This window comes from Ruditapes philippinarum, unplaced genomic scaffold (assembly GCF_026571515.1).
Source record: "Ruditapes philippinarum isolate M1 unplaced genomic scaffold, ASM2657151v2 ctg1405_1_1_1_1, whole genome shotgun sequence".
NCBI classification, from domain to species: domain Eukaryota; kingdom Metazoa; phylum Mollusca; class Bivalvia; order Venerida; family Veneridae; genus Ruditapes; species Ruditapes philippinarum.
Window position 1 is genome coordinate 34,525 of NW_026859215.1, and position 21,557 is coordinate 56,081.

General features: G+C 31.9%; 1 protein-coding gene and 1 pseudogene across 1 annotated transcript; both read right to left on the reverse strand.

Annotated features, from left to right (window-relative positions):
• Positions 1-246: 246 nt before the first annotated feature.
• On the reverse strand, positions 247-3,022 carry LOC132755640 (ficolin-1-like). The gene has a single exon (XM_060746533.1). It carries the CDS (start codon positions 2,921-2,923, stop codon positions 1,994-1,996), a length of 930 nt encoding a protein of 309 aa, XP_060602516.1. The 5' UTR covers positions 2,924-3,022; the 3' UTR covers positions 247-1,993.
• Positions 3,023-15,367: 12,345 nt separating this feature from the next.
• Positions 15,368-16,645, reverse strand: LOC132755642 (techylectin-5B-like; annotated as a pseudogene).
• Positions 16,646-21,557: the final 4,912 nt, after the last annotated feature.

Sequence of the window (21,557 nt, forward strand, 5' to 3'; positions counted from 1 at the left end):
AATGTTTTTAAAAGAAGTTTCGATAGCTAAAATAGCATTAATTGATTTTTTTTAAAAATTAAGCCATAAATAAAGTTTAAATATAACATACTGCGAATTCACTTATAATCGTGGGAATTATTATATCGACCGGACAATATACAAAATTTGACAACAATATACTAGTTTCTTTTAATGAATGTACATTGTTATATGAAGAATACAAATTCAAGAAAATGTAAATACATGTTACTGACAATACACGCACATGGCAATTTTGATTAGGTACATAAGTGTTTACAATTGTTTTAGGTTTTTGAACATCTAGATGAATTAAAAATTAATTCAACATATGGAGATACACGTGTTCTTGACATAAATATCTAAATCGTTTCATAAAAGTACTAAAATATTCACAAAACGCCATTGATTTTAGAACATTGTTGGTGAATATGAAATTTCATATTTTGTTTAAATTAAAAAAAAAGAAATGTTATCACAAATTGAAAATAAAATCTAGAAAGATGAAGAAATAACGTATTTGCTTCAGAATATTAAAAATATAAATGTTTGAAATGCTTATTTTATCTCTTGAAAGGCAAAAATAAAGACATAATTCAAACTTGTGATGATTATTAATTAACATATTGAAATGTTTTCAAATAATTTAATGATTAGTTATTTAATTAATGCAATTCTTTATTTTACACATTAGTACTTAATGATGAAACATCTTTTTGATCAGTGTAAATAATTTGTATAATGCGCGTGTCTTTCATAAATTTGAAACGCGTCACTACAAATTACAAAATGAAATCGTCAATATTTTATTTCATCATTCTAATATTATTTTAAACACCAATGATTTAACCTAAGGAAGTATGGTACATTAATTTTAAACACTAGACGATAAGCACACAAGTCAATTATATTATTTAAAATTTAATAAAGATAAGAAATATATATTTTTACACTATATTACAAAATGATTTGAATACAAAAAAAAGAACATAAAAATATTTTGGTAAGTGATAATAATGTTAATAACTTACACTTCTTTCCTCTCATGAATGAAATATATATAAAAAAACTGAAAAAGGGTGTTCATTCGGAAGCTTGTTAATGCGTAAAATATATTAAGTAATATAATAAAAGAACTCCTTTATCATAGTTACAGTTTTTTTAAACGCAAAATATTAAATCTAACGGAAATATTTACAAAAGCAAATACAAAATTTTATTCAGCATAAAACATAGACATATGTTTAGAGTCAATAAAGATGTTCGGCAACAGAAGAAATGAAATTTTAAATAAGTTCTTAATTATATATTATAAAAAATTATCATAAATAGTCTAGATATACTCAATATTTTGTTACAAATACGTAAATAGAAAAAAAATCTAGTTATTAAGGAAAAATAGAATGTGTAAAAAGATCATGTTTAAGCATACAGAGTATATATGAATTATAAGATGCGTTTTTTCATTGCAAAATAAATATATTTTGCTAAATTCAGTAGAACAGATTTTGTTGATTATTAAACGATTTAACCAGCGATAAAAATATTGTTTAATAACTTTAATTCTTAAGTCACGATGAAATGGACATACTTGCAAAAATGGTGTTCTTTTTCAATGGTTTTCATATTGCACGATTTGCAGAGTCTCTATTCTCGTGGCGTATCGTTGTAATTATCTTTCAGATTTTATTTAACGATTATGTGATGAAATTCTAAATTTTGTAATATATTTCTGTATTTCTTATCAGTAATTTCTTTCAAATATTCTTTTTATTCGCATTTTAAACTTAAATACACAATTTTTACGGTATTAGAATGTAATGTATTAAGTAGATACTAATCATATAATACTTATACAAAACTTTGTTGTAATAAAAAACTTTTTTTTATTTCCTTTTATGTATTATGTACACTTGATAAACTTTTAATATGTGCTGCTACTTAACAAACATCCAAGATACACAGAAAAGATACACAGTACTGTAGAAAAGATCTATTTCTTTCGACGAATTTTCATTTCTATGGTTTTCATTGAAGTGTAATATCCTTTCCACCCCTTCCAGTTTGTACCCGTTCCGAAGACGTTAGAACCATACAGTCCGTTTAGGTTTGATTGATGACAGTTACTGTACCACCATGCACCATGATATTTAACTGCACAATTAGAACCCTTCTCGGTGTCGTAGTCTCGGTCATTTGTAGTAAACTTCATTCCATTTTGACTCTTCAGAGAGTCACCTGCAGTACCAGAGTATCCGCCAACATGCAGGATGTAACTGGAGTCAGAATCACCAATAGAAAACTGACTGTACTCTGCAAATGCCGATTCTCCTTGAAAGCTGGTTAGGTCAACTCGTAGCTGATATTTGTCTTGGCTTGTGATCTCATGTATAAAACGGTTCCCAAGATAAAAGTTATCTCTAAGGTTGCCAAAACCAGTTTCATATTCGTCCCATGTCTTATAAAAGTCGCTTATAGAAACCCTCCTTTGGATAACAGTCCACCCACCACCTGATGTGTTCATATCGCAACGTACTGAGATGCCTTTCTTATTGGAAATAGGGTATATAGTGTAAATGCCAGTTTTATTGTTACCTTCATTGTAAATATCTCCACAGTCAATGGGTTTCGGTTTATGTACATCTAGCATAAGAGAAGAAATATCTGCAATAATGTCTCCCTTTAACTCCACAAGATCTGCTTTTGTGGCAACGTCTGTTCTGTTTGAATCGCAGGTACACTTAAGACGGTTTGAAATGTTAGCAAATATTTTCTCTATGTATTCGTCTGTGTCAGATAATTTATCAAAATCTGACTCGCTACTTTCATCACTATGCATCTTTACCAGCGGAATATATATGTTATTTTCATGTTTGGCAGCAACATATCCTAATATAACATTTATGACAAGTAGCTTGCACATTTTAGTAGATTTCTCTTCAATCAAATGTTAATTGTATATGGATTTTTTTTGTAATCTCAAACTGTAAATCGAAGTTTACCTTATTAACAATCTGCGGCAAACGACTTGAAATTGCAAAATGCGAATGAATAACTCGAACATGGTATAAATACCTTCTCTACAATTTATAAACAAAGGAGAATCTGAATATATAAGGAGATCATATGAATGTAGACATTGATAGTGCGAAAAACAATATGAAATAGGCATATCTATAATCTTATCAGCAAACAATTGGATGATCTTGATAAAAACAGATACAGACAGAAAGAAATGTCAAACAAAATGGCTAAAATTATATAAAAATGTAGTACCAGGTTTGAAAGAAAATATAACATCTAAAGTAAACGTTGACTGTATGTAATTCAAACTATACAACAGGAAACAACAACAAAACTGAAGTTTGAAAATAGCCTTATATTTATTTGTCATTGTATCTCAATGCGTTTGGCATCGTAGTGATGTTGACAATTTTTGTTGTATTATACATATATTTTTCATAAATATAACTATAGAGTACTAAAATCCTCTTGAGTATACTTACTTTACCATTAATGAAAAACAGTCGATAAAAAGTTTTACACCTTTAGTATTATTTTTTACCCTGTAAGTATGTTAAAATCTTCAGGTATTTTTCTTTATTTTGAAGAAATGTGTGCAAGAATGAAAACAAATTGATTTTTCTTTTCACTTTAGACATAATAAACTTTACTTAAATAATTATGTTGATATGACTTTGATACAATGATGTACTATGTACAAATTACGTATATGTAAATGTCCCAAACAGAAATCTTAATGGTCAATAAATATACATAAAATTTGATCATTGCAATAATTACACTATCCGGCCATAAGTATTTCAAATATTGATAAAATTACACAATATATCATTTGGGTATTCTTATAAAATATTGCTGATTAAGTCTGCAAATTTGTATGATGAATGAAATATATTTTTAGAACAATTTATTGTCTGCTTTATAAATATATATGAAATATCGGATCCTGTAGCAACAACATCCATGTATATTTATTCGTTGTTTGTTGTCATGTGAGATATTAAACACTCACAAAGTTAATATATCTTGTATTAAAGACCTTCTATTATATACCAATTCACTCTTAGTTAATGCCTGTTTCATTATTTTTGTTGTTGTTTTCTAAATCGAAATATCAAATATCAGTTTAAGTTTAAGTAAAATAAAAGCAACTACAACCTTATCATTACTTTAGGAACTCCTAAACTCTAAAGTTCTGTATGGAAATTACACGACAAATACACCGATACTTCATTTATTTCAAGCTTTCTTAAAATGACGAAGTATTAAAAATTAACACATATCTGTAAATAATTTACAAAATACTCATAGAAACAAAAAGACAATATAATTTGTAACACTTAAGGTATGACCCACCTTATGCATTACCTACGGTGCTCCGTTTGGACAATCGTGACTTTTTTTATTTCGTTCTTACCCGCAATGCACGATGGTGAAAACGCGATGGTACGATGACACGATGATGAAAACACGATGGTGCGATGGTGAAAACACAATAGCACGATGGCGATAACGCGATGTTGAATCGCGTTTTCACCATCGTACCATCGCGTTTTCACCATTGTGTCATCGCTTTTTTGACCATCGTACAATCGCGTTTTCCCCATTGTGTCATCGCTTTTTCACCATCGTACCATCGCGATTTCACCATTGTACCATCTCGTTTTCATTATTGTGTCATCGTGTTTTCATCATAGTACCATCGCGTTATTTCCATCGTGCCATCGCGCTTTCATCATCTTGTCATCGCGTTTTCACCATCGTACCATCGCGGTTTCACCATCGTGCCATTGCGTTGTCACCATCGTACCATCGCATGTTCACTATCGTACCATCGCGATTTCACCATTGTACAATCTCGTTTTCATTATCGTGTCATCGTGTTTCATCATCGTACCATCGCGTTTTTCCATCGTGCCATCACGCTTTCATCATCTTCTCATCGCGTTTTCACCATCGTACCATCGCGGTTTCACCATCGTGCCATTGCGTTGTCACCATAGTACCATCGCATGTTCACTATCGTACCATCGCGTTTTCACCATCGTACTATCGCAATTTCAGCATCGTGCCATCGTTTTCCGGTGATCATGCCCTATGGTACAATGTTATCAACAATGTATGCCTTTTCATTATTTAACCCCGCACCATGTCTATTTGCAAATCTATGAGATCTTTGTATTTAAAACATGAAAAATTACAACATAATTAGAAACTTAAAGTTGTAATCCATGTGCAATGAACATATGAAGTTCAAGTTGATATTTTAATACAGCAAAAGAAAAAAGCAAACATATATTATGCATATATAAGCATATATTAAATAGTCTTTGATCTATAAACAGTATAATGACATAAATAGAAAGAGTTGAAACTCTTAGGGGATAATTTTGTTTCATAATACCATTTTTTACAAATATAATAAAATTACGATGATAATGATCTCAATATAAAGAAGAATTGAGTAATAATATAAACAACTGACAAGTGATGTACATTTATATACGTCTTACAATCTAATTATTTACAATGACATGTCTAATCCCATAGTTTAAAGCTAAAGGAAAAGAATCCCATAGTTTAAAGCTAAAGGAAATGGTGTTTTATTATTATACAAAAATATATATACAAACAAAACAATGTTATGTGAGTAATTATTATGTGTCAAAGTATAAATCAATGAAATATTTGTATAACAGTCTCGGAATGTACATGATCAAATAAGAGGTGAATACAATTTTAGTTATCTTAAAATTATTTTAACCGCTTTTCATAATTTCAAATATTCGCTCTTGTTTTCTGTATTAATGAGATGTTCAAGCTTGAATAACAATAACAATAACAACAACAACAACAACAACAACAACAACATATTTATTTGATAATCAGACCACCGGCCCGTAATATACAATGCAACATGAACAATCTTATACGTCCCCCGATTAAGATCATCTGATATACAAAGAATAGGTTGTATATAAATGAAGACATTACGTATTCACAACTTGAGTTCATTAATGAGTCAAAATCATTAAAATGTGTTGCTCGATAAGTATAGTTGGCGTACTTCATTATATTTATAGCAATGACAAAAGCATGAAACTCACAATCATTAAATGAGATATTTCTATTATTTAAACAATAGGTACAAAAGCCTTGTTCTCTTGGTATATTTAAATATCTGCCGACTTCTATTTTAAGTTTGTGGTTAGAACATCTAAACTTAGAAAAAGATTTTTTTATAAACGAATGGTAAATCCAACATTAAGTATTTTTCTAATTTGATAGTGATTTAAAATTTCTGTAATGAAAGCATCGACTGGATATGTCAATTTTGAGTGTAGCAATCAACCAGTCTCTGTTAAAACAAATGGATAAACAGGTCAGTATTACCTATTTCTTGCGAAATCCAGGCAGACCCAGAACCATACTCGAATAATAAATTTTTTATCTTAGTAGCTAAATTATATCTCCCACTTTCATCATGATTTTTTAACATAAGATAACATTGTCGTGGTTATCTTGCTTGTTGTATAGTCAATAACTTACGTCAATACTTTACACGGTCAGTCATATGAAATACAGTAAATTCCCTACTAATGACCACCCCCGAATTAAGACAACCAAGTTATTAAAACCATTTTTTATAAGAACGGAATATTCTGTTCCTTATGTCAATGGTTACATGATCCAGAATTAAGACAACCTCATTTATCAAATTTTAAGACCACCAAGTTCAGTCTCAACTCTTTGTTTTATTCTTTATTTGACCCCATTATTGAGACCACTGATTTAAAGTCAACACCTAGCTAGATCTTAAATTTGTAGTTATGTTGTTATTATCTGCTTGGATGCTCTTAGGCATGACACTTGATTTCACAAGGTGTCAAAAACACCTTATATTTTTGGGATATTGTATGAAATAAGGTGAGAAAGTAGATTTTAGAATGATTTAAAGTCGCCTAAAGCATATTGGTTTTGCGAAGAATTAATTTTTATTTGATGGCTGAATTATAATATCATATAATAATTTATAATAATAATTAATATTGAAATCAGACCAAATAGAATTTGATATTGAATTTCTTCAGAAATATGTTTTTTTCCCATCAGATGTAACATTAGAAAATACTTTTATATTGTATTTGCATGTTAAGATAGATATTGTTTAATCACACAAAACTTAAAAAGACTATGGTCATAAAGTGTATAAGAAATGATAAGAATATTCACAATTAAGGCCACCCGACAATTAAGACCTCTTTTGTCCAGTCCTGATGGTGGTCTTAATTGAGGGTTTTTACTGTATACATAATGGTATCTGCCACATTCTCCTAATGTAATTGCGTGTCTGTAATAGTAATGTTTAAAAAAGTTCTTCCTTTCATCATTCAGCCAAGCGCATTCAAATATGTAATGAAATTCATCGCCTATCTCATTGTTACAAAAGGTACACATTCTTTAATTGATTGGGTTTGGGCCCAATTTCTGGTTTCTATTGGTAATGTATGGTTTCGTGCAAGAAATTCTATCGTAATGAAGAAAAGGCTTAGGAGTTGATGAAAGTTTTTTTTCCGAATTCAAATTCTTTTTTGAATATTCTGTAGAATGTAAGTGTAGAATGTACCTTTGCTACAATTTTCAATAGGGAAAACCAATCATTTAGAAAAAAAAATCTTTTAGTTTATGTCTTATTGCGAGTTTAAACCACTTCTCGTTTCCAAAATTTTGTGCATTCCATATATCAAATAAACCACATTTTATAAAAACAATTGTCTAAAGGTTTGCAATCTAAGGATTTTTTGTCATATTATTTTCACTTATTTTTTTTTGAAGGATAATATATAATATCGTATGATTTCATTTATAGACCTTTTTACGACGCGGTCCGTTGCTATGAAAAATTGACCGGAAGTAGTATTTTCTCGCGCATGCGCAATTTACGTAGGGCAAAAAAAGTATCGCCCTACATAGAAATGTAGTAGAAGTTTACAGGCAATTCCGAGTTAGTTGAAGGTAAAAATTAGAAAATCATATGAAATAAACACAAAAGCTGCTTTTATAGCTTAGTGGCCAAAATTGGCATAAAAAGGCATTGTTAAAGAATTCCACCTTACGAACACGGACCTGATATAGAGATAATTGTAGGAAAAAAATGTGGAAATATTCATATTGGCAAATAAATCAGTTAATTTAATTGTTGTTGAAATCGACCATAAAAAAACCTAAAGAAATTTTATAATTTATAAAATCGAGGTTAATTATCATTCTGAAAAAAAAAGTCGGAACAAGTGATAATGCATTTAAAATTTATTTCAGTTTACCTAATTTTATCCTTTATCCGACTTGACTGTGATGCAAGACAGACTTTTTTAAGTCACATATCTATTTAAATAATTATTCAAACTCTTGAGAAGTTATAATGGGTGGTGAATTAACACACATTTATTTATTCGTCTCCTGGTAACACATGGAAATGCACGTCACGTACATTATTTGTCACTTCACAAAATCATTAAACATTGACGAGATTGGTATAAATAAAAGTTACTTAAATTACGATTTTCATAATTGTAAGTGATTACCTATGGCATGGTACTAAAACGTCCCAAATTGAATGATATTGTAAACTGGCTGGCAAATAACGACCGGTCACGTGTCAATCTGTTTGATTCTTACCGCCTTGCCAATCCACTTTCAAATGAATACCATTTCTGTAATATTATGATATACAAGGGTTATAAAATTTTATCTTTAACACCCTGATGTTTCAATTTAAATTACTGACGAAAAGTCATCTAATGATACCTTAAACAGAGGACTTTTGGTCGTTGAGTTATTAGTCCCGCTTATTTTGTATATCTGTTATAAACATCAATTCACGTTTTAAGTATTTACCACTTTAATTTATCCCAAAATTTCTTTTTTTCTGGATGACATAACTTGAAATCACATCTTTTAAAGCCTTTAAGTATGCTAGAATGTAGTTTATCGTTATTGCGCTTTTGCCCAACGCAGAATGCGCATGCACGAAATGCCATACCGTTGCTATGGAAAAACATGCTGTAAAAAGATCTATATCAATAGATAGCGGTAAACAGCCTTTTTCTCCGTACACCATATAAATTGTGGTTGATCGTTTCATATATTTAAAATATACTTTAAACATTTTATTTGACTCGTTCAATCACTTCTTTTCATGTCTTATACTGCAGACAATTTGACATTATGCTCATTGTTTCACTGTCTAGATGAGATAAATTAGTTGTATATCAAAATATTAGCTAATTTAATCGCGATTGAACAATGATTGATTATTACAAATGTTCATGATAAAATATAACAATTGCCCATGCCTTTTTATAAATTGATCATTACCGATAATTTCTCAAGGATATTTTTAGATGTTTGTGTGGGTGACAATGGTTACTGATTACTCATGTGACGTTTTTTTTAATAAAGTTGAAAACAAATATGACAAAATGCAAAGTTCTTTTATTTTCCTTACGTTTTGGCATTATGTATTATAATAAAGTAACACTAACGTTTAATTTAAGCTCTCGAGAAATCAAATAGTACAGTAAACTAGTTAAATGTAAAGCTTGTTTTTATCCTAGATATGTTAAAACACCAGATATTAAGAACGACAATAACAAAACAACTTCTTGACAATTCAAGCGAGAAAGAAGTTTGCTCACAAATTTAATGTTAACGTTGATAATGGTTTAAAGCAGAAATGTCTTCTGTCTACGACGGCCTTCAACATTCACATAAATAACTTGAGTGAAAGCTTGATCATATGAATATAGGAATAAAAGTAGATGGGAAAAATAACATTGCATTTCACCATCGTACCATCGCGTTTTCATCATCGCACCATCGTGTTTTCACCATCGTACCATCGTGCCATCGCGTTTTCACCATCGTACTATCGTCCATCTCGGGTACAGACTAAATAAAAGTCACGACTGTCAAATTTTTTAATCTATCTCTTTGTTTATTTTACAAACTAGGAAATAAGTTTGTTTGAAGAAATTTAAATGTATTTATTTTAAAGTATTTTTTAGATGATTTGGATAGTGCTGTGCGGCTTCAAAAACTTTAATAGCCGCCTTTTTTATTGTAAGGCGGCGATGTCACACATGTTTTCAATAACATACGTGGTGTCCGATTACTGGCACAAGGTACGACATTAACTGAAGAGTACCTCTCGTGTCACAGTATAAAACGAGTACTACTAGTACGTCGTAATGAAACGTTCGTGTGGTTATGCTTATTTTTTATTTTTACAACTGCGAAGATCTATACAGACATTCGTCTTCGTAGCATTTTTTGTTACACTAAAAGTATGCAGTGCACAGCTGACTATTCCTTTGCTGCCATTCAACGCGTGCGTAAAACATTGCTTGTACTTAATTATACGACCACACGCAGTCGGTGCATGTTGGATAGTTAACATGACCAAGCCCACCTATTTTTAGTAATGAAATATTTTTTTCACTCAAAATGTTTATTTTCGTCTTATTTCAATGAACCAACAAAGAAAATTTTTTTTTTTAAAAAAGTCCATCCATTTATACTATAAATATAGTAAAGGCAGAAAGGTTTGCCACCAGGCCTTATTTTACCTCCCAGATCTTTGATAATTGTAAACTAATTTTCACAAAAAAACGTGCAATCTACTCAGAAATAATTTCTATTTCGAAAAATTACACTATTAGTCCAGTTGGTACGACAAAAGATGGAATTCCAAAGCACAATTGCACTTTTTGTCTAGGTCGGACATAAGAAGACGATTTTGAACATAAATCGATCTTTTTGTTAAAAATAAAGAAATGTCAGTCGTACAAACAGCTGAAACAGAAAAAAGCAGCTATAATCCTATCGCTTACCGGTCCAAATTTAAGCCAAAACGCCTGTAGGTAGGCACTTTCAGTTGTTATTTCTACTAACTTCTTAAATTTCCCGACATTACATGTATACAAATCCTGATCCGGATATTCAAAGTAAGCATGCCCGGTTACCCGCTGTTAACCAGCTTCGCTAAATCTTTACCATGCGAAACGGGATACGCGGGTCAGGATTGCATGCATGTACAATGTCGAGAAATTTAGGGAGTTAGTAGAAATAACTACTGAAAGTGCTCACCTACAGACATTTTGGATTAAATTTGGCCGGTAAGCGATAGTTTCTGTTTCAACTGTTTGCATGCACTGACACAGTCGCAAAGAAGTAAGGATGGAAGGAGGGCGGACGGACGGACAAAAACTATATGACTATTTCCATTTTATAGAGGGTGGGGGTCTAATCCAACTGAATAATTTCAAATTTTACCCGAATAAGCTTTGTAATAGGTTTACATGTTTTGTAACTGTATTTTGATATTCTACTGCTGCAAGTTTTTTTTAATGATTTTGTATGGCTTGTAAATTTTCTATTTTATTGACGTCTTGTTTGACTGCCATTTAAACACATGTAATTAGATATTGTGATAAAGTCTATGAAAACACAGGCAAACATCTCTTTTGGTCAATTAAAAATTCTGGTGAAATCTTGGATAAATTCAAAATTAAGAACTTTCAAGCTTCAACTGTCAGTACATACAATTTTTCTACACTTTATACAACTTTGCCACATAAATTAATCAATGATAAACTAATTTCCCTAATTCAGAAAACTTTTGCACGAGAAAAGGTTACCTTTCTAGCATGTAATTCTAACAAAGCTTTTTTTTTCTTACGGTATTGTTAAACATTATACTATGTGGACCTGTGACGAAGTTTGTAGAGCACTCTCTTTTCTTTTAGACAACAATTATGTCAGGTTTGGTAATACCCTATTTAAACAGATCATAGGAATTCCTATGGGTACTAATTGTGCAGCCCTGGTCGCCGAATTGTTTTTGTACTGCTATGAAAGAGACTTTATGTTGAGTCTCTCTGAATTTAAACTACAAAATGTTATAGTCGCATTTAATAATACTTCCAGATACCTTGGCGATATTTTTAAATTAGATAATTCTTATTTTGATCAAATGGTGTCTGACATTTATCCGCATGAACTACAACTTAATAAAACGAACTCTTGAAATTCTAGTACATCCTTTTGGGATCTTCATATTACTATCAACAACAATTCTATTCACACAAAATCTATGATAAAAGAGATGACTTTGACTTTTGTATAGTTAATTATCCACATTTAGATGGAGACGTACCCCATGTAACATCTTATGGGGTTTATGTTTCTCAGTAAATTAGATTCGCTAGAGCTTGTAGCAACTTAAAGGGTTTCAACGAGCGGAATATTTTTATTACCAGCAAGCTTCTAAAACAGGGCTACCGCTATCATAAATTACGGAAATATTTTACTAAATTTTACAATCGTAACTTTGATTTAATTTCTAAATTCAATAGTGATTTAAAAACTCTTCTGCGACAAGGGATTAGCCAGCCTGATTTTTATGGCGATGTGATTTACAAACTTCGTAAGATTTTTGGTCATGGTAATTTTTCTGTTGTTTTTACTAAAATCATTAAACGTTTTATTAAAAGAGGTTATGACCCTACTATTTTAAGACATACTGCATGTTTAATGTTCAACCCTTTTACAGTTGGACACTACGCTTTTCTCTTTTGATTACATCTGACGGACCAAGTGGGAGACTCTATGATGGATAGTTCTTAAAGCCCTTTGGGACTGAATTGTCTTAATGTTCGTCTTCTGCCTTGCTTCGTCGGGCCCTTGTAGGTGATATTCTTGTTGCTCCGTCTTCCTTCAAGACATTGAGTACTTTTGTTATGGTCATTGGGTTTACTTTTGTATGTTTCTACATGATCATTTTAGTGTTTTACTTATTTAACCTTTTGTAACCATGACAACTGTTAGAATTTCACTTGGCGGGGATTCATTTTATTTACACCGTCTCGTTTATAGGAACATGGTGGGGCTAAGAGCGAGGTTTGGTGCACCATTAACCGGTTTAAACTCCCCAGCAGTCATTATTATTATGCGTTCCTCAGATGTATGTCTATGTTGTTTCATACTGTTTTTGTGACACTTTTGCTTGTGTCCCTTGTTGTTTTCTCGTCTACGGTAAGTATATTCCCCATTACCCCTAGTTTTTATTTCTTTGATTACCCCCCCCCCTTCCCCCGGTCTCCTGTCCCCTTCCCCTTTGACTTTGTGGGCCTATTATTCAATCATTTATTTGTTTTCTTTGAATTCCTAATCAGTTACAAATTGTTTGTTATTTAGTGATTAACCTGTCCGTACTCTGCCTTTGCCCTGTCCTGTTTTTGTTTGGGGTCCACCTGGGCTCCTTGCCACTGGTTCTTGTTGCTGGGTCATATGGGGGTTGCGTTCATTGAACGCCGCCTTTCCTTGTTGATCTTGTTTATCATATTGGTATGTTAGACGTTCAGGTTTCGTCAGTAGTATGCTCATATTTTTATTCTAAAGACATAATATGTACGACTCCGAAAGAAACTATAATACACGTAGAAATACCTTTAATTGATTCTCTTGGTTTTAAGCAAAGGTATATAGTAATCATTGAATATTCTAAACGACCGGAGACCTGATTTTAGACACAAGCGGGCCCTTGACTAGAACCACCGACTTTCTGTGAGCTTCATCGGTCAATATAAAATACTAAAATGAGTACCAATACACTGTCAAGTCTAGTTATGAAGCTGTAATGATATTTTTGATTAATAATGTTAGGAGTTAATGAGTTAGGATATATATCAAGTATGTGTTGATTTTTACACAGCTGTAATGAATTATTGAAGACAATATACAAAAGTTTACAAACATATTTTAATTGCTTTCAATGAATATAAAGTAAACAATTTTTTCCGAATAGACAAGAACAAATATTATTAAACACTTAATTGTCTATACCTGCATATAGCACATTAACTTCTATCAGTTACATAAGTATATAAATATCTATTTAAAATTTGGAATATCATGGAGAATCCACATTTATTAAACAAATAGAGAAACGTATGTTCTTAGCATATATATTAAAACTTTTTAATGCTAGAGTTTCGTTTATTGTAAAAGTACCAAAATATTGAAACAACGCCTTTCATATTGTTACATCGTTCTCAGTACTCGATTGGTGAATATGACATTTAATAGTTTGTTGAACATTGTGAATTAAATTGTTATCACAAATTGCAAAAGAAAAAATCTAGAAAGGTGCGACTCTTTAAAAAATAGAATGTTGACTTTTGTGATTTTATGAGCAATGGTTGAAAAAAAATATTGCAATACTTATTTCATCTGTTAGCAAGAACTAAGACATAATTTCATTTTGTGATGAGAAATAATGTTATGAAAAGTTTTAAAATAGCATAATAGTATAATATGCATTTCTATAAATGACAACTAGAACTAAATTGTGAAACATCTTTAGATAAGTGTTAATAGTTTTTATGGTCTACGTGCCTTTACTTAATATTCGAACGTGTCACTATATTAACAAAATAATATTATCAACAATAGATTTAACACCAATGAATAAACTTAAGAAGTAACGACACTTTAACGTTAAACAAAAGACGCTAATCCATGTATTCAATGTTATTAAAGTGTAATAAAGACATCAAATACACATTTCTGTACAATATTTAAAAAGAAATAAATACATAAAGATAATTTGGTTAGTGTAAACAGTGTCAAAAGTCTACACTCCTTTGATAATCATGATATAAATCATAGTCTGTTTAATGCGTTAACCCTTTCCCCCATGAGCATATTGTGAAAAATGGTCGTTTTCACTGAAAAGCCTCCTGTTACAAGTTCAAACTGCTATGAAACTATGAAAAATGCTTCAATACTAATCAAACTTGGCACAAATGTTGACTGGAGCATTGCCGTTGTAACGACATGCTCAGTCTTAAATTTCCTGTTACCATGGCAAGGAGGGGACATCTCAAAATTGCCAGAAATCACTATTTTGCCTCGATTTTTTCCATCAAAATTTATTTCAAAGTGCTGCAACTTCTCAAGGGATTGAGATAGAGTCAAAGGCTTTTCAGCGTTGGTTACACGTTACATTATGATCGACCTGGGTCATTTTTAGCCTCTCACAAGTCCAAAATTTTCTTGGCGATGAGGGGGACTCCGCCCCCCTTCAAACCCCCTAACAGAAGGAGGCACATCCCCCTTCTGGCAACCCCCTGATGTATCTTTTGGATGGGGGCCGGCGACGAAAAAGTGCTCATTTTTTTAGCAAGATTTCTCAAGCGAAAACATGTGTTTGGGGCCCAAATAGGACATTTCTTCACTATTTGAGGCCTAAAAAAAGGGGGTGGGGTCGAAAGTGCGTTGTTTCGCGTATATATGAGGTAAAGGGTTAAATAAACAAACAATATAATTATAGCACAATTTTCTCACAGGGTTTAAAAAACAAGTAAAAAAAGTATTAAATTTAAAGAAAAAAATTTTCGGTATTGAAATGCTATATAATACGTAGATTCTTATCATATAATACGTAAACACAATCTTTTTTTGTACTCCGAACGAAATCGTATTATATTATGATGTATTATGTACACTGCAGTCGTCTTCTTATACTTTTCAAATATTACGGATTTTCATTTCCATGGTTTCCATCGAAGTGTAATGTCCTTTCCACTGCTTCCAGTTTGTACCCTTCCCGAAGTCGGAAGAACCATACAGTCCGTTAAGGTTTGCATAATGACAACTCTTGTACCACCATGCACCGTGATATGAAACTGCACAATTAGAACCGTAGGGGTCGTTGTCTCTGTCTTTTGTAGAAAATTTCATGCCATTATGATACCCAAGAGCATCACCTGCGGTACCAGAATATCTGCCAACATGCAATATGTAACTGGATTTAGAATCACCAATAGAAAACTGACTGTACTCTGCATATACCGATTCTCCTTGAAAGCTGATAAGATCAACTCGAAGCTGATATTTGCCTTGGCTGGTGATCTCATGTAAAATGCGGTTCCCAAGGTAGAAGTTATCACTGAGGTTACCAAAACCAGTCTCATATTCGTCTCATGTCTTATAAAAGTCGCTTTTAGATACCCTTCTTTGTATAACAGTCCATCCACCACCTGATGTGTTCATATCGCAACGTACTGAGATCCCCTTCTTATTGGAAGTAGGGTAAATAGTGTAAATGCCAGTTTTATTGTTACCTCCATTGAAAATATCTCCACAGTCAATGGGTTTTGGTCTATGTACATCTAACATTAGAGCAGAAATATCTGCAATTATGTCTCTTTTAACTCCGCAAGATCTTCTTTTGTGGCAAGGTCTGTCCTGTTTGAATCACACGTACACTTTAGACGGTTTGAAATGTCTGACTCGCTACTTTCATCACTTTGCATCTTTACAAGTGGTAGATAAATATTGCTTTCATGTTTGGCAGCAACATATCCAAAAATAACAGTTATGACAAGTAGCTTACACATTTTAGTATATTTCCCTTCAATCAAATGTTAATTGTTTATGGATTTTTTTTATAATCTCAAACTGTAAATCGATGTTAACCTTATTAACAATCTGCGGCGAACGACTTGAAATTTCAAAATGCGAATGATCAACTCGAACATGGTATAAATACATTCTCTTCAATTTATAAACAAAGGAGAATCTGAATATATAAGGAGATCAAATGAATGTAGACATTGATAGTGCGAAAACCTAAACAAGATGAAAATAGGCATATCTCTCATCTTATCAGCAAACAATTGGATGATCTTGATAAATCAGATACAGACAGAAAAAAATGTCAAACAAAATGGCTAAAATATACAATAGTACAAAGTTTGAAAGAAAATAAAACATCTAAAGTAAACGTTGACTTTATGTACTTCAAACTATACAACAGGACACAACAACATAACTGAAGTTTGCAAATAGCCTTATTTTAATTTGTCATTGCATCTCAATGCGTTTGGCATCGTAGTGATGTTGACAATTTTTGTTGTATTATACATATTTTTTCATAAATATAACTTTAGTATGCTAAAATCACCTTAAGTAACCTTAAAATAACAGTCGATAAAATGTTTTTCACCTTTAGTATTATTTTTTTTTACCCTGTAAGTATGTTTAAATCTTTCAGGTAATTTTCTTTATTTTGAAGAAATGTGTACAAAAATAAAAACAAATTGATTTTTCTTTTCACTTTAGACATAATAAACTTTACTCAAATAATTATGTTGATATGACTTTGATACAATGATGCATTATGTATAAATAACGTATACGTAAATGTCCCAAACAGAAAACTTAATGGTCAATAAATATACATAAAATTTGACCATTGCAATAATTACACTATCTATAAGTATTTCAAATATTGTTAAAACTACACAATATATCATTTGGATATTCTTATGAAATATTACTGAAAGGAAAAAATGTTGATTGTTCTATGTGATTAAGTATGAAAATTTGTATGATGAATGAAATATTGTTTTAGAACAATTTATTGCCGACTATATGAATATATATGTAATATCGGATCCTGTAGCTTATATTTAGCAACAACATCAATGTACATTTATTTCGTTGTTTGTTGTCATGTGAGATATTAAACACTCACAGAGTTAATATATCTTGTATTAAAGACCTTCTATTATATACCAATTGACTCTTAGTTAATGCCTGTTTCATTGTTTGTTTTATTTGTTTTTTTTTTAAATCGAAATACCAAATATCAGTTTAAGTTTAAGTAACCTAAAAGCAACTAAAACCTTATCAGTACTTAGGAGCTCCTAAACTCTAAAGTTCTTTATGGAAATTGCACGACAAATACACCGATATTTCATTTTACTGGACGATATTCATAGAAGAATTGTGCGGATCGAGATCCCCTACAACAATCTAAGCTATCATTTATTTGAAGCTTTCTTAAAATGATGAAGCATTAAAAACACATAGCTGTAAATAATGTACAAAATGCTCAAAGAGACAAAACGACAATAACATTTGTTACACTTATGACCCACCTTATGCATTACTTACGGTGTTCCGTTTGGACAATCGTGATTATGCCCCCACAATGTGGGAGCATATAGCGTTGCATTTGTCCGTCTGCCCGCACAGACATTTTAGGTATATGAGCTAACTAACGGTACACTGGGACAAAAGAGAACAAAGGACTTCATTCCGTAAATAATAGTTAGCTCATAAGGAAACAATAGTTAGCCCACAAGGACACAAAAGAAAAGAACAATAGAAATAGCTCATAAACCTATAAAAAAAATTGGTACGTCCGTCCTTCCGTCTGTCCGTACAAACCAGAGCTACATTATGGGGTTTGGTCTATTGTTTACATAACAATAGATGTCTTTGATGTCATTCATTCCGTTTCTCTTGTGGGGTTATTTTCTGCATCGTGGGGTTAAAAAGAAGAAAAGAAATAACAAAAGAAAACCCCATAAGGTAGCTCTGGTAAGAATGTCCGTCCGTCCGTACGGCCCAAAAACTTGTGAATGCAACTCCTCTTAAACCGGACGATAAATTTTGCTTAAACTTACAGGGATTAACAACCTTAATGTGTAGATGGCAGTAAAGAAAGGATTTTTCGCTGAAACCAAATTTCACAGAATTATGGCCCTTTGTTGATTTTTTCACTATATACTATGTAGAAATTTTGTGAACGCAACTCCTCTTAAACCGGATGGCAGATTTTGCTTAAACTTCCAGGGATTAACAACGTTAATGTGTAGATCGTAGTAAAGGAAGGAATTTTTGCTGCGACCAAATTTAACAGAATTATCTTTGTTGATTTTTAGTTTTCAACTTGTGGCACGTGTAGTCCAAAACATATCTAACCTAGAGTCATAAGATTGACAGAACAGTGGGGTGTGGGGGCATCTATGTCCTATGGACACATTTTTAGTTTTTTATTTCGTTCTTACCAGCGATGCACGATTTTAAAACGCGATGATACGATGACACGATGATGAAAACACGATGGTGCTTTGGTGAAAACACGATGGCACGATGGTGAAAACGCGATATTGTATCGCGTTTTTACCATCGTACCATCGCGTTTTCACCATCGTGTCAACGCGTTGTCACCATCGTACTATCGTGTTTTCACCAGCGTACCATCGCGCTTTCACCATCGAACCATCGCGTTTTCATTATCGTGTCATCGCGTTTTCACCATCGTACCATCGCGTTTTTACCATCGTGCCATCGTGCTTTCAGCATCGTGTCACCCCGTTTTCACTATCGTACCATCGCGGTTTCACCATCGTGCCATCGCGTTTTCACCATCGTAACATCGCGTGTTCACCATAGTACCATGGCGATTTCATCATTGTGCCATCGTCTTCCGGTGATCATGCACAATGGTACATTTTTATCACTAATATATGATTTCTCATTATTTATGCCGGCACCCTTTCTCTCTGCGTATCTTTGAGATCTTAGTATTTAAAACATGAAAAATTACAAAAAGCAATCGCTCAAAAATTTAAAAACCTAAAGTTGTCATCCTTGTACACTGTTCATATGAAGTTCAAGTTGATATTTTAAATACAGCAAAAGAAAAAAAGCAAACATATACGAGTATATAACATATATTAAATAGTCTTTCATCTATAAACAGTATAATGACATAAATAGAAAGAGTTGGAACTCTTTTTTACCATAATACCATTTTTTACAAACATAGGAATAACTACGATAATAATGATTTCAATAAAAAGAAGAATAAAGTAATGATATAAACAACTGACAATTGATGTACATTTATATACGTCTAAACATTCTAATCACTTACAATGAAATATCTAAAGCTAAAGGAAAATGTGTTTCAGTATTAGAGAAAAATATATTACAAACAAAATTATATTATGTGAGTCATATGTCAAAGTATAAATCAATGAAATATTTGTATAATAATAGTCTTGGAATGTACATGATCAAATAAGAGGTGAATACAATTTTAGTTATCTTAAAATTTTTTTAACCGCTTTTCATTATTTCAAATATAAACTCTGTTTTCTGTATTAATGAGATGTTCAAGCTTGAATAACAATAACAACAACAACAATAACATATTTATTTGATAATAAGACCACCGGCCCATAATAAACAATGCAACATGGACAATCATTTACATCCCCCGATTAATATCATCTGATATACAAAGAATATGGTGTATATAAATGAAGACATTACGTATTGCTGTATCACAACTTGAGTTCATTAATTAGTAAAACTCATTTAAATTTGTTCTTCGATAAGTATAGTTGGTGTACTTCATTATATTTATAGCAATGAAAAAAGCATGAAACTCACAATCATTAAATGAGAAATTTCTATTATTTAAACAATAGTACAAAAGCGTTGTTCTCTTGGTATATTAAAATGTCTGCCGACTTCAAAATCCAATATTAAGTTTTTTTCTAAATTTATTAGTGATATAAAATTTCTGTAATGAAAATGCCAATTTTGAGTGCAGCAATCAACCAGTCTCTGTTTCAACAAATCGATAAACAGGTCAGGATAACCTATTTCTTGCGAAATCCAGCCAAACACAAAACCATACTCGAATAATAAATTTTTTATCTTAGTAGCTGAATTATATCGTCCACTATCATCATGATTTTTTTAACATAAGATAACATTGTCGTGGTTATCTTGATTGTTGTATAGTCAATAACTTACATCAATACTTTACACGGTTAGTCATATAAAATACAGTATAATCCCTACTAATGACCACCCCCGAATTAAGACAATCCCGTTATTAAAACCATTTTTTTTTTTTTTTTTTTTTTTTTTTTTTTTTTTTTTTTTTTTTTTTTTTTTTAACCGCCTCCGTGGTCGAGGGGTTAGAGTCGATGACTTCTAATCCAGGTACCTCTCTGGCGTGGGTTCGATCCCCGGGAGATGCTTTGGTAGTTTAGCGCGGAGGAAGGTTGTCTAGTACTGGTGTAACTCTCCAGGAACGATGGTTAGGAAACTACCCGCCTATATGACTGAAATACTGTTGAAAAAGGCGTAAAATGAAACAAACAAACAAACAAACAAACAAAAACCATTTTTTATAAGAACGGAATATTCTGTTCTTTATGTCAATAGTTACATGATCCAGAATTAAGACAACCTCATTTATCAAATTTTAAGGCCACCAAAGTCCCTTTTCTTTGTTTTATTCTTTATTTGACCCCACTATTGAGACCACTTTCTGTCTGCACCAATGTTAATAAGAAGAATATTGAACATTTACAGTGTGAAGTTAAATCTTTGAAAAAACAAAATTCTGACATAAACAATGAAAATAGTAGCTTGAAGGAGTCAGTTATAGATCTTAAATGTCGCTCCATGCGTGACAATCTCTTGTTTTTTGGCATTCCGGAGGGCAGCTCGCAGATAAAAGCATTATCGTCTACTGGTGTGATTTACGAGTCAAATATCGAAGATCCTCGCCGGGACAGTAACATCGAATTTCCCAAAACACATCAAGGGCCGCAAAAACCTGCATGGATGGGTCGAGGCAATTCAAGTGCTTA

Coding starts and splice junctions, on each gene's coding strand:
- LOC132755640 (XM_060746533.1), bottom strand. CDS start 2,923: ATGTGCAAGCTACTTGTCATAAATGTTATATTAGGATATGTTGCTGCC.